This window comes from Salvelinus alpinus, chromosome 5 (assembly GCF_045679555.1).
Source record: "Salvelinus alpinus chromosome 5, SLU_Salpinus.1, whole genome shotgun sequence".
Taxonomy (NCBI): Eukaryota; Metazoa; Chordata; class Actinopteri; order Salmoniformes; family Salmonidae; genus Salvelinus; species Salvelinus alpinus.
Genome location: NC_092090.1, coordinates 81,806,843 through 81,824,620, shown reverse-complemented (window position 1 = coordinate 81,824,620; position 17,778 = coordinate 81,806,843). Strand labels below are relative to the sequence as shown.

Sequence of the window (17,778 nt, the reverse complement as noted above, 5' to 3'; positions counted from 1 at the left end):
AAACACTGCATGGCTACAGTACATTACAATAGGAGAGCACCACTCCTACTACACCCCTCCTAGTCCACAGGAGTCCTCCCTGGCAGAGTATACAGTGCTCTTTCCCAGTGCCTTCCCCGTGAGCAGGAACACATAGACACACCCTGGGCTGAGCTCCCACTCCCAGTCTCCCACCCACAGCTCGGCTTGGCTGCCTGGGATGGGGTGTGGTGGGGTGTGGCGGCTGGGTAGGCTGGCTCGGTGTGGTGGGGTGGTGTGGGATGGAGTGGGGTGGCATGGGTGGGTGGGTGGGTGGAGTGTGGTGGTGTGGGGTGGCTGGGATTCGATGGGATGGGGGTTGGCTGGGTGAGGTGTGGAGGCTGGGTGGGTGAGGTAGAATGGGATGGGGTGTGGTGTGGTGGGATGGGGTGGCTGGGTGGGATGAGGTGTGGTGGGATGGGGTGGCTTGGTGGGTGGGTGTGTGGGTGGGATGAGGTGTGGTGGTGTGGGATGGGGGCTGGGTGGGTGAGGTGTGGTGTGGTGGCTGGGTGGGTGGGTGGGTGGGTGGGGTAGAATGGGATGGGGTGTGGTGGCTGGGGTGGCTGGGTGGGATGAGGTGTAGTGGGATGGGGTGGCTGGGTGGGTGGAATGAGGTGTGGTGGTGCGGGATGGGGGCTGGGTGGGTGAGGTGTGGTGGCTAGGTGGGTGGGGTAGAATGGGATGGGGTGGCTGTGTGGGTGGGTGGGGTGGCTGGGTGGGTGGGTGGGGTGTGGTGGGATGGGGTGGGTGGGTGGCTGGGTGGGTGGCTGGGTGGGATGAGGTGTGGTGGGGTGGGGTGGCTGGGTGGGTGGGCTGAGGTGTGGTGGTGTGGGGTGTTGTGGTGTTGGGTGGTGGCTGGGTGGGATGGGATGTGGTGGGATGGGGTGGCTGGGTGTGTGGGATGAGGTGTGGTGGTGTGGGGTAGGGTGGGATGGGGTGTGGTGGGATGGTGTGGGGTGGTTGGGTGGCTGGGTGGGGTAGGATGGGGTGGGGTGGGTGTGGTGGGATGGGTGGGGTAGGGTGGGATGGGGTGGGTGGGTTGGTGGGGTGATGGTGGTGTGGGGTGTGGTGGGATAGGGTGTGCCAGGCTAAGCCAGGGGACAAGAGGATGGATGACCATCACCTCATCACTCTATCTCGGCTGCTGAGGCCCAGGTGGATCTTAGGACTTCCACCACTAGACTTCCTTTACTAAGTGATATGAATGTATGCACTAATGTTGTATGATTAAACATACCAAGCTGTGAATGAGATAACTTGGTGGTAAAATAGGAAGGATCACACACATACTGTAGCTGGTAAAGATACTTCAGAGCTGTTAAAATGGCACAGAGAGGCCACAGAGACAGATGTAATATATAAAAAACCACAGCTATGATCAGCTAATGATCTGACAGAGGCTAATTTGATTGAAGAAAACGATTAAGCTGGAGACCTACAGCATTCAGAATCAAAGCAGCAGTGACCACAAGGAGGGATTATGGGTATTAATGAGAAACCATGGCAATAGCATAAACCAAGGGAAACCACTACAGAATATGCTTTACTTAAGAGTGGGAAAAATCTCTTGAGGTTTTCCCCATTTTCACTAGACTGGAGACATAAGAGGAAAATCCCTTAGCAAATGAACTTGCATCAGTCCCATCACCAATCTACACAGGCTTGCTAACTGCTCCCAGCGCCTCTGTCTATGGAATAAGCTGCTGTCTACACTTACCACATCGAGGCCAGGCCGCAGTATATGGCATGTGGTTTCCATTAAAACATAAGGTGAGAGAACACATTTTTCTCATGTACATTTTAGCAAGGGTGTGAATAGAGATGGGAGACAATAGGCTAGTAATAAAGCAACCCTTTTTTCAGCGCCTCCCTCTCTTCTCATATATTTTTTTATTTGGCTAACTAAATTATAGCCCAGTGAATATGATTACAAGTTTCAGTGGTCTGAGGTCAAAGTCGCAGATGATAGACTAGGACTGCCAATGTGGACGAGAGATGAGAACACAGAACTGTGTGATACAGTACCAGCTCAGAACAGAACTCCCACAAGCCTGGGCCATAATTACTCTGCTCACTAGTGAGGTACAGTAGCTTGGCAACCATGAGTCATGACTGCTTCTTTCTTGTTCCTCCCTTTTGCCATTTCAATGACGTGACTTACAGTATAAGCTACCATAGGTGGATGCATGCAGTACAGCGACAAACCTGTGGATGAATGTCCCAATCTCATATGCTGATAGATGGCAGAACAATCAAGAAATGTTATTTGGAACCTGCTACTTGGGATACAATGTAATAAAACACCACATAAGGTTGTGAGTCATGAGGTTGTGGTTTGCGTGAAATAGTTGGCAAGTTTTAAATGGTATTGCTCTTGGGCTGATGTCTGATCTAGATTTTGCCTTGACTTGTACTAAATGGCCCTTGCAAACTCACCTTTTATTCTATTGCCCTTTGTAAAGTAATCCTCTAATGGTGGTTCATTAGCAGGTTAACCTATGCATTAGTGACAGCATGGACATCAGATCAACAGTCCCCTCACTTTCAGCACAGAGGTTGTAAGGTAATGGATAATGGAAATAGACCTTATCTGATCCTGAGTTTCAGTACTTGTGAATTATGATCCAGAGGCTCTTCGGCACCTTCTGTGGCCCATATCGCTCATCTTAAAAGGAGAGAGTGAGTACACATCCTGTGGGTGTATTATGGGGGTCAGACAAGAAAAATGTTGTGTCATTTGACCTCTCAACAAGTGAAGTGGAGCTCACAAGGCCGACTGCAAGTCTTAACACTTTGAGTTGAAGATACAACTCAGTACTTCCCCCCATTTAGTGGTTGACTGATGATCTAAGACATGTATGGACTGGTGAAATTATCATTGTTATACTAAAGGTATGTTACTTTGGGCATTTGAGGACTCTCAGCAAGCAAGGCCAGTTCAAGAAAACAGTGAAAACCCTTAATGCACTTCTCAAACATCCTGTGTACGTAAAACAGATTAACAAAGACCATTTAAACAGAGCATCATCAAGTCTAGAACTGCCACGGACAACCAGATTTCAATAAAGCAAAGAAATGTCAACTTGAACATAACAATAATGAGGAAAACGTCTTGTCCAATGTTTAAATAACAAGTATACACTGCTAATACTGAAGTATGCACTTGGTCTTTTTAAGCCTATAGTAAAGAGCCTGCGCGGTGGGTAATGACATTTGAGGACAGCTGGTAAAAGTACTCTGGATGTATTTGTGAGCTGCAGTCTAGTGTGTGAGACCCAGGGCCAGGGCAGCCCCTTATCCCTCCCTGATGGGGCATTTGTCAAAGCCAGCGCTGCTTTCAGCACACACACACTGCTCTGAAGTGGCCGGCGTTGAACCAGGCTTGTTCCCAGTACTCTAATGAATCACAGCCTTCCCCAATAGGAAAATAAAACTATGGGTTTATGGGGACAAATGAGAAATCAGTGGAATTTCCTCACCTCACCTCCATCAATGATACACTTCCCAGATTGTTCAGGCAATATCTCTAACCAACCACTACATCTGTCACTTATTTGCCTTTTATTGTGTCGTAAGCATAGATTACTACAACTGTTACTACTGGTACACTGGAAGCCTGTACAAAGCACATGTGAGGGACCCATTATCCCCTAATGCACTATCATTCAAAAGAGATTAAAGACTTTAAAACCAGGCAAATCAGTGGCTTTTGTCTAAATTGGGCTGACACACAAGGCTTTACATCAACTACTGTACATGTCAATGGAATTATCTCCCTATCAAAGGTACTTACCATGACAGCATCCCCTTTATCTGTGGAACTCTCTCTGAAACTCCCTGTACTGTTTGTCAAGTCATCTAGCAGGTCACCAGAGGACAACTCGGCATCCTAAAATATTAAGAAATTAAAAATTAAAAGGCAGTAGATGTAAAAGAATAGATCTAAATGGCATACTGTATAATAAATTGTCTTGTTTTTAATCCCAGTATAAATTACATACATATTGTCTTAATTTTTTATGAAATATAATAATAATAATAAAATATCTTGATATTTCAGAGAGGACTGCAAAGTTCTGTAGTTAGTTAGTACCTGGTGTGTGTGGGGTGTTCTTGGGGAGCGTGGAGCTTTGGGGTCCGGTCCGTCACACATAGGGAGGTGGAGGTTACAGTGGTGTCTGGCTGCGTCGGGGTCACCCATCACAAAGGTCATCTGTCTCAGAGCACCCTGAGACAGACAAACAGGTAGAAACCTGAAACACTGTTGCTGAAAGGTGAGGAGATCCCTCAGACACACAGTAAGGAAGGCTTCACCTTCCACTTTCCACCCAGCCTAATTACTTACAACAGTCACAGTATAAAGTACTGGATTATCTCACTGATCTATGTGAGATTTCTTTAGGACAGGTCAATTGGACAGGCAGCTAAGTGTAAATACCCATGGAAATCCAACCCTGACCATGAAGTTCCCATGCCATCCCTTCCAACCAGCCCAGCCAGCTCTTCTGTCCCCAACCTTTAGTCTTTGCAGTACAGTAGGCTGAGATCATCCAGGTAATTTGACAGTACAGTGATAGTAATATAGGAACTGACTAGAGCCAGATATGGCAACCAGACCCTGCCTGTGTCTGTCCGTGATGAATTGGCACTGAGAGTAACGGCTCTGGATTAAATTAAAGTGAAGAGAAGCTGGTTTCAGGATAATCAGTAAACTCTCTCTGGGAGGATTAATGAGCAGGCAGAGAATGACCAGATTCCCTAAAACAATTTCTGTTAACATTTTGTCACATAACTTAAGATGACAAACTTCATTGTATGATTGAATTCAAAAAATACATTTTTGATTTATGATATATAGTATTACAACTGCAGAAAACCAACAGCAAATTAAGTGAAATCATTCTCAGCGAGTAAGTCAAGCTGACAACTGCCTAGTAATTGGTGACGGGACATTAACTTCTCTCTACTGCCATCGAGTGGCAGGCACCTTCTCTCTGAACATATCTAGTGCTTGAAATCATGAGGAATAGAAAAATATTCAGATTATTATTTATTATATACTGTTACATTACTAGTGAATACTGTAGACGAAAGTGGGAGTGACATTTGAGTATCCGAGAAACCCTTACCTCAAATGGAGTCTCAAAGCCCTCTATGATGCCCCCCAGCATCAGCAGACCATCAGTGGTAATGTCCTGTCCAGGGTAGGCCCAGTTCACCCTCTCCACCAGCTCACAGTCCACATAGAGGGCCAGCCAGCTGGAGGACACACCTACAGAGACCTGGTGCCACTGGCCGTCAGGCAGCATACCTACTGGGAACCTAGAGGGACAGGACGGAATGGGAGGTTAATTTCCTTCATTTGTATTGCTTGACTTATTGTTTTTAGCTGCAAGTGGAGCAAAGCACCTCAGCTTCATTTACTATACTGTACAAAAAGTCAGAAAGACAGAATTCATCTAAACTAGGAGATGAAACTAACAACGTACTCGTAATGTCTGTGGTGAGTGGAGACGAAGGTGACCGTGTGTGGGCTGAGACGGAGCTGCAGCTGGATGTGGCTGTAGGGACTGAGCACGGTGACCAGGCTACTCTCCTCCTGCTGAACACTACGCAGCTCCATCAGCACACTGAACTCATCTACAAACCTGGGAGGGAGCACAATATATGTGAGGTAGCACAATATAAATAACTTAAACAAAATGTTAATTTACGTCAGTATAATATAATATAGTATGTTAATTGGAATAATACCTTGGTCCAAATGCCTGGTGTGTGGGCATTGCCAGTGTGGCGTACAGGCCAATGTGAAGAGTCGGACACCTCTGGGTCCCCACAGATAAGGATACATTAGTGGTGTTGATGACCAGCTGGGACAGGTGCTCCAACACGTTCACCTTCTCTGTAGGAAGAACAGGACAAGACAGCAGCCATTCACTACATCTCTTTCACTACTGAGTACCCTGGCCGACATGACAGATTGAACAGCGTTTCCATCCGGGTCTCATTCTCCCCTAAAGACTGCACTTCTCCACATGTAGTCCCAGTAGAGCCAGTCTAATCATTTAGCAGAGCAGGAGCATAGAGAGCAGTATTTTCTGAGTGCACACAGTGGGTGAGAAATGACGCCCTAATATTGCTCATTTATTTTTGAGTGAGGACTGGGGCAGCAGCCCAGGACAGCAACAGCCTTGAATGAAGGATGATGAACAAACAGACACTTCATCACCGCTGCAGAGAGAGGAGCTCCGGCCGTCAAGACGTTACCAGTATGGTGCTGGAGGCATGCACTGTGTCACTTCTATTTCAAATAAGAATAGACTGCGTGCATGTGAGTGTGTGGTGAAAACACTCTCATGTTAACTGCAGATCACATGAATCTTTCAGTCCCCTGTCTCTGCAAACAATACCCCATAATGACAAAGCAAAAAAACGTTTTTTAGAACGTTTGCAAATGTATTAAAAATAATTATTCTGAAGAAAAATACATAAGTATTCAGACCCTTTGCTATGTGACTCGAAATAGAGCTCTGGTGCATCCTATTTCCATTGATCATCCTTGAGAGGTTTCTACAATTTGATTGGAGTCCACCTGTGGTAAACTCAATTGATTGAACATGATTTGGAAAGGCACACACCTATCTATATAAGGTCCCACAGTTGACAGTGCATGTCAGAGCAAAAACCAAGCCATGAGTTCTCGAAGGAATTGTCCGTAGAGCCCCCCGAGACAGGATTGTGTCGAGGCACAGATCTGGGGAAGGGTACAAAAAAATGTCTGCAGCATTAAAGGTCCCAAGAACACAGTGGCCTCCATCATTCTTAAATGGAAGAAGTTTGGAACCACCAAGACTCTTCCTAGAGCTGGCCGCCTGGCCAAACTGAGCAATCAGGGGAGAAGGGCCTTGGTCAGGGAGGTAACCAAGAACCCGATGGTCACTCTGACATAGCTCTAGAGTTCCTCTGTGGAGATGGGAGAACCTTCCAGAAGGACAACCATCTCTGCAGCACTCCACCAATCAGGCCTTTATGGTAGAGTGGCCAGACGGAAGCCATTCCTCAGTAAAAGGCACATGACAGCCCGCTTGGAGTTTGCCAAAAGGCACCTAAAGACTCTCAGACCATGAGAAACAAGATTCTCTGGTCTGATGAAACCAAGATTCAACTCTTTGGCCTGAATGCCAAGCAACACATCTGGAGGAAACCTGGCACCATCCCTACGGTGAAGCATGGTGGTGGCAGCATCATGCTGTGGGGGTGTTTTTCAGCAGCAGGGAGACAAGTCAGGATTGAGGCAAAGATGAATGGAGCAAAGTACAGAGAGATCCTTAATGAAAACCTGCTCCAGAGTGCTCAGGACCTCAGACTGTGGCGAAGGTTCACCTTTCCCCAAATACAGGTGTCATACCCAAGAAGACTCAAGGCTGTAATTGCTGCCAAAGGTGCTTCAACAAAGTACTGAGTTAATGGTCTGAATACTTATATAAATGTAATATTTCAGTTTTTTATATTTTTTATAAATTAGAAAACATTTATAAAAACCTGTTTTTGTTTTATCATTATGGGGTATTGTATGTAGATTGATGAGGGGGAAAAAAACGTTTTAATCAATTTTAGAACAAGGCTGTAACTTAACAAAATGTGGAAAAGGTCAAGGGGTCTGAATACTTTCCGAAGGCACCATATATGTGTACTGAGAGGATCAAGACATCACAGGCCTCAGGGTTCTCCTTCTTCAATGCCAAGAGTTCCAAAAATATCAGATTTTACCCTTTCTTCTTGGTGGATGGGTCCTTCTTGAATTACGGTAGCATTTGGACATGGCATTTTTAGATACTACTGCACTGTTACATACTACTGCTCTGTTGGAGCTAGGAACACAAGCATTTCACTACACCTGCAATAACATCTGCTAAATATGTGTATGTGACCAATACAATTTGATTAGATTAGATTTTTGTGGGGAAAAACTTAGATTTTTCTAGATTTTTTATTTATTAAATGTTTTTGGGTACATCTTCCCATTCTAAATCAACTAATATGGCAGCTTAATGACTTTAAATCATTTTTACCATAATATCGTGCTACCAGTAGGAGTAGCACAACCAATTATGGTAACACCATTGAGACATTTTAGGTTATTGAGGATTTTCTTAAATGGACGCCACAGATGATCAAATCTAAGGTCATAAACCCTTCCAAAATAAGTTATAAAAAGTATATGATTAATCATTTTGCTCACAGTGTTATTTCCATTAATTTAAATTGAGTAACACCAAGTGACACTTTGGATTTAGACACAGCAAATTATCAATGGAATCCTCAAATTTATGACATACTAAAAGGGTGTGATTAGCTAAGCTTTTTCATTAATAATAGACCCCTCCCCCGATAACTGTTTGCACACTGGAGGGAATGCTCACTATAACACCAATGACATAAAACTGAGGGACAGACATTATACTAGTAATAAAAAAGTATTTTAATAGCCTTCTTTATTTTTATTGATCTATACAATATATGAAATACGTTTGTTCAAAATAATAGATATCTCTAAATCCACAAAACATGTCACTACAACTCTACACATCACTACTGGGACAAGTCAATTTGCTTATCTTAAGTACATTAATCAATGCATAAACATAAAGTTTTGCAGTATAAGGGACTTGCATTATTTTATCATTGAAAAACAGTTAAATATAACCATGTGTTTGATGTATTTGATACCATTCACTTATTCCGCTCCAGTCATTACAATGAGCTCGTTCTCCCCAATTAGAGTGCCACCAACCTCCAGTGGCATGTGTGTGACTATGTGTGCGCGTGCATATGTGTGTTCCTGCGTGCATGTGTGTGTGTGTGGTGAAAACACTCCCATGTTAACTGCAGATCACATTAGTCTTTCAGTCCCCTGTCTCTCACACTACCAGCCCGCAGCGCAGCAGTCTCCCTCCAGGCCTGGAGGACTCCAGTCACACATGACTACTCTCTGATAACGTGATGAAAAGCCTGCTGTGAGCCACATTCAGCATTCCACAACTCACCAGGGCATATAGTCTACTGTACAGCTACAGCACGGTACTGAACAGAGCAAGGTGTTGAAAACAAGGTGCTTATGGTTGGACATTCCAGCATGCCTGTATTAAGCCTAATCCATTGATTACTGTATTGTTATGTTCCATTATGTGGAGTATGTATTTTTGTAATACAACATTATCAAACGGTACACATCTTCTTATGCACGTATCAACGTAAATCCTGAATCAGAGATTACAAGAAAAGGCCATTTACCTGAGAAACCCCCACTTACCACATACTGGCACAGCTGAAAACATGTCTCTCCCGCTAGAAAAGGTTCAAATGAAAACTACCTGATAGAGATCATGCTCTAATTGGTTGGCTAGTTGGGCTTTGGAACAACATGTCTAGAAGTCCATATTCTCTGTTGAACCCAATTCTCAGAGAAAACAGGTAACATGGTGGGTCCATGCTGTTACCTAGACAGTGCAGTAGAGTCGTCAGTGGCTCTTTTTAAACAGCTCAGTATGACATGTACAGGCTAACAAAAGGGAACACAGCCATATCTGTGGAGTAGGAAAAGGGAATTTCAAAGCCGACTGAATGACCTGCATACAGGTGGGAACGGAAAAACTCTGACAAGCATCTTGAGTCCATGTGCTGAGAGAGGAACCGGGAAAAGATGAGATGGTGAAGAGGTGGAGAGACATGAGGAGAGGAGGAGAGACAGGAGGAGAGGAACAAAGTGGAGAGGAGATTATAGGTCCCTGCCAGTGCCAACACTACAGTGATCTGTACACCACAGGGAACTGCACAAAATACCTGACAAACTAACAACAAAGACCACAGTAGAGTGGAGTGTGCTTTTGTACAAAGTTAAACATCTAGGCAGGGAAACTGGGAGATAAACTCAGCTGAATAATGTGTTTTAAACCTGTCCCCCTAAAACTGTCTTTCAGAATCTGCAAGACAAACAAACCCTATCTTGTCTCCACACTTCCTGTATTGGCAGAGTTGTGTTTGCCTAGATCTCAAAGACCTGACAGAGGCCCAATGGCAGGCCCAGCACAGAGTGTCAAGAGTGGGTAGAGAGAGAGAGAGAGAGAGAGAGAGAGAGAGAGAGAGAGAGAGAGAGAGAGAGAGAGAGAGAGAGAGAGAGAGCAGGCTGCATTATCATTGGAGGAAGGGGATAACATCTATTACCTAAGGAGTTTACTTGACCCCAATCCTCTTGTGTAGACAGACTGACAGATTGGAGCTATTGGAAAATGCCTTGTAGCCTATGTTCCAACACAGGGACAGAACATGCTTCAGTTGTCATGTCTGTCTGGCAAACTGAACAGGGAATTGTTGCCAGGGTTGTATACTCTGGTTGGTTCATCTTGAATTACTAGTAAATTGTTAGGAACACGTAGACAGGAACTCAGTGTTGACTGCCAAATAGTAATCTCAGTCCATTGAGCTAGGAGAGTTCAGTAAAGCCTTGGGGTCTAATGTCTGGCTCCAGTTGCCATTTAATGGTCAATTAGCTCCCCCTGCACTGGTATGTGTTTCATTTACATGGATGGTTAACTGAAGTTCAGTCTTGTGGGACCCATTATGTTTGTCTTGGGAATAAAGGGGAATAAAAGCTGTGTTTCTTTCCCTTAATTGTGCTCTTAAAGGTAATCAAGGATGGATCGAGTGCACTGGCTGACTAGGGCACTTTCTGATGGGATTGCTGGGTCACATGGCATTATTTAACTCAAACATAGGATAGCCTATAAGACAGTACGGTCATGCAACACTGGAACTTTAAATCTATTTTATATCTCTTCACAGTTCATAAGATTAGTAGTGGGGTCCCTACAGGGTAGCCTAGCAGTTAAGAACTTTGGGCCAGTAGCCAAAAGGCCACTAGTTCGAATCCCAGAGCTGGCTAGGTGAAAAATCTGCCGATGTGCTCTTGACCAAGGCATTTAACCCTAGGCAAAGATGAATGGAGCAAAGTACAGAGAGATCCTTGATGAAAACCTCCTCCAGAGCACTCAGGACCTCAGACTGAGGCGAAGATTCACCTTCCAACAGGACAACAACCCTAAGCACACAGCCAAGACAACGCAGGAGTGGCTTCGGGACAGGTATCTGAATGTCCTTGAGTGGCCCAGCCAGTGCCTGGACTTGAACCCGATCGAACATCTCTGGAGAGACCTGAAAAAAGCTGTGCAGCAATGCTCCCCATCCAACCTGACAGAGCTTGAGAGGATCTGCAGACAAGATTGGGAGAAACTCCCCAAATACAAGTATGCCAAGCTTGTAGCGTCATACCCAAGAAGACTTGAGGCTGTAATCGCTGCCAAAGGTCTTTCAACAAAGTACTGAGTAAAGGGTCTGAATACTTGCATAAATGTGATATTTACGTTGTATTTTTTTAAATAAATTTGCAAACATTTCTAATAACCTGTTTTTACTTTGTCATTATGGGGCATTGTGTGTAGATTGTTGAGGGGAAAAAACGATGTAATACATTTTAGAATAAGGCTGTAACGTAACAAAATGTTGAAGAAGTCAAGGGGTCTGAATTCTTTCCGAATGCACTGGGTGATGACTTATTCATAACAAAAAACAGATAGCTAAATATAATAACAAGATGCAATAATTTGCTGTTAGTGAGAAGAGCGCAAATCTATTAATTTTATCTTCACATTCTAAAATAATTTGATATCTACTTCCGATTACTTATTTCATTATCATTGCAGAATAAATTCCTTACCTTTTCTGACTGTGATGGTTTCATATAGGGCTAAGAATATAGGGATAAGAATTGAGATATATGAGAGAGCCATGTGAGTGAGAGATGCTTCGGAGCACGGCAGCCAGGAAAAGGTATGGATTTTTTAGGGGGCATTACAGCAACACAAGTGGGATACCGCCAAGAAATTTGAGGCCTGATGAGAATATTATCAAGTGCTTGTCAAATTGTGAATGAGAGACTGATGAAGTGTGTGCAGCCTGCACAAGAAACAAATCAGAGCTCATTCTTTTCATACAACTTTTTTCATTAGAGTCGCATCATGCAGCCTTAGAATGTATTAAAAATCTAAACATATAAGCCAACGCATATAGGAAGATCTGTTTCTTTGCTTACTGCTCAAAACAGAATAGCCGCATGTGCGCACTTCCTTGGAAATCGTTTGGAGTAAAGATCCTTTCTATTTCATTCAGTTATGTTCAATTGTATTCTTCGTACTATAAAATAATTTTAAAAAATGCCACAGAATTGTAAGCAAATCGTGTCTGCTAAATTAATTAGTGTAGCCCACAGCCATATGGCATAGCCAATTCAGGGCCTAAAACATTATGTTTTACCTGATAATTAATTCCACCCACCTGGAGTCCCAGGTCTAAATCAGTCCCTAACTAGAGAGCGAGCAACAATGAAAAGATGCAGTGAAACTGGCTTTGAGGGCCAGAGTTAAGTTTGAGGGGTGTATGCTATTTTAAATGGATTTTTTAGACTTTTTAAAATGTAGATGTTCCAAAGGTCTGCATCAGTGGCTTGTAGGCTATGCATGGAAGCCAGGAGATGCTACATGTGTTTATGTTAATTGTTGTGGAAATTACTGGGGAGCCAGTAATGGCTTCCAGCCAGTCAGAATGAGTTTTACCCCACAAAAGGGATTTATTACAGACAAAAATACTCAGCAGTTTCATCAGCTGTCTGGGTGGTTGGTCTCAGACGATTCCGCAGGTGAAGAAGCCAGATGTAGAGGTTCTGGGCTGGCATGGTTACACATGGTCTGCGATTGTGAGGCAAGTTGGACGTACTGCCAAATTCTTTAAAACAACGTGTGAGGTGGGTTATCGTAGAGAAATTAACATTCAATTCTCTGGCAATAGCTCTGGTGGACATTCCTGCAGTCAGCATGCCAATTACACACTCCCGCAAAACTTGAGACATCTACAGCATTGTGATGTGCGACAACACTGCACATATTAGAGTGGCCTTTTGTCCCCAGCACAAGGTGCACCTGTGTAATGATCATGCTGTTTAATCAGAGGGATTATCTTGGAAAAGGAGAAATGCTCACTAACAGATATAAACAAATTTGTGCATAACATTTTTGTGCGTATGGAACATTTCTGGGATCTTTTATTTCAGCTTATGAAACATGGAACCAACACTTTACATGTTGTGTTTATATTTTTGTTCAGCATAGATGGATCATCTGGAACATTGACTTTTTTGGGTATTCTGTGGATAAAAGCACCCTTCCATGCCATGAGTCAGGTACCTTTCCATTAATCAGACAGGCATCGAAGATATGCATGAGGGCATGGGAAGGCATGGGAGTGACATCTGATCCATTAGCATTTTTGTTTGGTAGGGAAGTCAAAAAATGATCTACCTCTTCAAGGGTAAAATTGCATGTATCTGGGAAATAGTCTGATTGTACCGTTTCAATAGTTTCACACCAAGGTAGCGTGGTCAGCGGTGCACTATCAGACCGGGCTTGACATCTGTCATTATAGTAATTAGCAACATTACTCGTACTGGGTGGGGGTATGGGGGTATGCACTGTTGTTCAGAATAATCTCAATCGCTTTAGATACAGTGGGGCAAAAAAGTATTTAGTCAGCCACCAATTGTGCAAGTTCTTCCACTTAAAAAGATGAGGCCTGTAATTTTCATCATAGGTACACTTCAACTATCACAGACAAAATTAGAGAGAAAAATCCAGAAAATCACATTGTAGGATTTTTTATGAATTTATTTGCAAATTATGGTGGAAAATAAGTATTTGGTCAATAACAAAAGTTTATCTCAAAACTTTGTTACATACCGTTTGTTGGCAATGACAGAGGTCAAACGTTTTCTGTAAGTCTTCACAAGGTTTTCACACACTGTTGCTGGTATTTTGGCCCATTCCTCCATGCAGATCTCCTCTAGAGCAGTGATGTTTTGGGGCTGTTGCTGGGCAACAGACTTTCAACTCCCTCCAAAGATTTTCTATGGGGTTGAGATCTGGAGACTGGCTAGGCCATTCCAGGACCTTGAAATGCTTCTTACCAAGCCACTCCTTCGTTGCCCGGGCGGTGTGTTTGGGATCATTGTCATGCTGAAAGACCCAGCCACTTTTCATCTTCAATGCCCTTGCTGATGGAAGTAGGTTTTCACTCAAAATCTCACGATACATGGCCCCATTCATTCTTTCCTTTACACGGATCAGTCGTCCTGGTCCCTTTACAGAAAAACAGCCCCAAAGCATGATGTTTCCACCCCCATGCTTCACAGTAGGTATGGTGTTCTTTGGATGCAACTCAGCATTCTTTGTCCTCCAAACACGACGAGTTGAGTTTTTACCAAAAACTTCTATTTTGGTTTCATCTGACCATATAACATTCTCCCAATCTTCTTCTGGATCATCCAAATGCTCTCTAGCAAACTTCAGACGGGCCTGGACATGTACTGGCTTAACACGTCTGGCACTGCAGGATTTGAGTCCCTGGCGGCGTAGTGTGTTACTGATGTTAGGCTTTGTTACTTTGGTCCCAGATCTCTGCAGGTCATTCACTAGGTCCCCCCGTGTGGTTCTGGGATTTTTGCTCACCGTTCTTGTGATCATTTTGACCCCACCAGACTGGGTGAGATCTTGCGTGGAGCCCCAGATCGAGGGAGATTATCAGTGGTCTTGTGTGTCTTCCATTTCCTAATAATTGCTCCCACAGTTGATTTCTTCAAACCAAGCTGCTTACCTATTGCAGATTCAGTCTTCCCAGTCTGGTGCAGGTCTACAATTTTGTTTCTGGTGTCCTTTGACAGCTCTTTGGTCTTGGCCATAGTGGAGTTTGGAGTGTGACTGTTTGAGGTTGTGGACAGGTGTCTTTTATACTGATAACAAGTTCAAACAGGTGCCATTAATACAGGTAACGAGTGGAGGACAGAGGAGCCTTGTGGAGGACAGAGGAGTTACAGGTCTGTGAGAGCCAGAAATCTTGCTTGTTTGTAGGTGACCAAATACTTATTTTCCACCATAATTTGCAAATAAATTCATAAAAAATCCTACAATGTGATTTTCTGGATTTTTCCCCCTCATTTTGTCTGTCATAGTTGAAGTGTACCTATGATGAAAATTACAGGCCTCTCTCATCTTTTTAAGTGGGAGAACTTGCACAATTGGTGGCTGACTAAATACTTTTTTGCCCCACTGTATGTGATAAGTTGCCATAAGTATTCCAATTTCTCCCTGCATACCTTTCTCACACATACACACACACATACACGGACATACACACAAAACACACCTACATGTATATTGACCCCAGAACACACACACACACACACATAAGTTCACATTCCTTCACACTCTTCACATACGCTGCTGCTACTCTCTGTTAATTATCTATACATAGTCACTTTACCCCTACCTACAGTTGAAGTCGGAAGTTTATATACACTTAGGTTGGAGTCATTAAAACTCTTTTTTCAACCACTCCCCAAATTTCTTGTTAACAAACTATAGTTTTGGCAAGTCGGTTAGGACATCTACTTCGTGCATGACACAAGTAATTTTTCCAACAATTGTTTACAGACAGATTATTTCACTTATAATTCACTGTATCACAATTCCAGTGGGTCAGAAGTTTACATACACTAAGTTGACTGTGCCTTTAAACAGCTTGGAAGATTCCAGAAAATTATGTCATGGCTTTAGAAGCTTCTGATAGGCTAATTGACATCATTTGAGTCAATTGGAGGTGTACCTGTGGATGTATTTCAAGGCCTACCTTCAAACTCAGTGCCTCTTTGCTTGACATCATGGGAAAATCAAAAGAAATCAGCCAAGACCTCAGAAAAAAATTGTAGACCTCCACAAGTCTGGTTCATCCTTGGGAGCAATTTCCAAACGACTGAAGGTACCACATTCATCGGTACAAACAATAGTATGCAAGTATAAACACCATGGGACCACGCAACCTTCATACTGCTCAGGAAGGAGACGCGTTCTGTCTCCTAGAGATGAACGTACTTTGGTGCGAAAAGTGCAAATCAATCCCAGAACAACAGCAAAGGAACTTGTGAAGATGCTGGAGGAAACAGGTACAAAATTATCTATATCTTCAGTAAAACGAGTCCAATATCGACATAACCTGAAATGCCGCTCAGCAAGGAAGAAGCCACTGCCCCAAAACCGCCATAAAAAAGCCAGACTACGGTTTGCAACTGCACATGGGGACAAAGATCGTACTTTTTGGAGAAATGTCCTCTGGTCTGATGAAACAAAAATATAACTGTTTGGCCACAATGACCATCTGTATTTTTGGAGGAAAAAGGGGGAGGATTGCATGCCGAAGATCACCATCCCAACTGAGAAGCACGAGGGTGGCAGCATCATGTTGTGGGGGTGCTATGCTGCAGGAGGGACTGGTGCACTTCACAAAATAGATGGCATCATGAGGCAGGAAAATTATGTGGATATATTGACGCAACATCTCAAGACATCAGTCAGGAAGTTAAAGCTTAGTCGCAAATGGGTCTTCCAAATGGACAATGACCCCAAACATACTTCCAAAGTTGAGGCAAAATGGCTTAAGGATAACAAGTCAAGGTATTGGAGTGGCCATCACAAAGCCCTGACTTCAATCCTGCAGAAATGTGTGGGCAAAACTGAAAAAGCGTGTGTGAGCAAGGAGGCCTACAAACCTGACTCAGTTACACCAGCTCTGTCAGGAGGAATGGGCCAAAGTTCACCCAACTTATTGTGGGAAGCTTGTGGAAGGCTACCTGAAACGTTTGACCCAAGTTAACAATTTAAAGGCAATGCTATCGAATACTAATTGAGTGTATGTAAACTTCTGACCAACTGGGAATGTGATGAAAGAAATAAAGGCTGAAATAAATCTTTCTCTCTACTATTATTCTGACATTTCACATTCTTAAAATAAAGTGGTGATCCTAACTGACCTAAGACACTGAATTTTTACTAGGATTAAATGTCAGCAATTGTGAAAAACTGAGTTTAAATGTATTTGGCTAAGGTGTATGTAAACTTCCGACTTCAACTGTACATGTCAATCTTACCTCAATTACCTCGACTAACCTGTACCCCTGCACATTGACTCGGTACCGGTACCTCTTGTATATAGCCTCGTTATTGTCTTTTTATTGTGGTACTATTTTTCCTTTAGTTTTTTTAGCACATTTGTCTTAGTTACTTTTCAAAACTGCATTGTTGGTTAAGGGCTCTTAAAACCTCTACGGGATCGGTGTACCCCCCGCGTGACAGTTGAGCTAACGTAGGCTAATGTGAGTAGCATGAGGTTGTAAGTAACAAGAACATTTCCCAGGACATAGATATATCTGATATGGGCAGAAAGCTTAAATTCTTGTTAATCTAACTGCACTGTCCAATTTACAGTAGCTATTACAGTGAAAGAATACCATGCTATTGTTTGAGGAGTGCGCACAGTTCTGAACTTGAAAATGTATTAATAAACCAATTTGGCACATTTGGGCAGTCTTGATACATCATTTTGAACATAAATGCAATGGTTCAATGAATCACTCTAAAACGTTGCACATACACTGCTGCCATCTAGTGGCCAAAATCTAAACTGCACCTAACCTGGAATAGTACATTATGGCCTTTCTCTTGCATTTCAAAGATGATGGAACAAAAATGTGTTTTATTGTCCTACATTAATTTCACATTTCCACAAACGTCAAAGTGTTTCCTTTCAAATGGTATCAAGCATATG

The 17,778-nt window shown here is 43.2% G+C and overlaps 1 protein-coding gene across 1 annotated transcript in view; it reads right to left on the bottom strand.

The window, feature by feature from the left end:
• LOC139576981 (collagen alpha-1(I) chain-like) overlaps nucleotides 1-17,778 on the bottom strand; it is a 65,581-nt gene that overhangs the window by 20,040 nt on the left and 27,763 nt on the right. The window contains exons 2-6 of the mRNA XM_071403657.1: nucleotides 5,773-5,920; nucleotides 5,508-5,666; nucleotides 5,148-5,340; nucleotides 4,112-4,246; nucleotides 3,812-3,907 (exon numbers count right to left, since the gene is read on the bottom strand). Coding sequence (XP_071259758.1) covers nucleotides 3,812-3,907; nucleotides 4,112-4,246; nucleotides 5,148-5,340; nucleotides 5,508-5,666; nucleotides 5,773-5,920 — 731 coding nt within the window. The remainder of the gene's footprint in view (nucleotides 1-3,811; nucleotides 3,908-4,111; nucleotides 4,247-5,147; nucleotides 5,341-5,507; nucleotides 5,667-5,772; nucleotides 5,921-17,778) is intronic.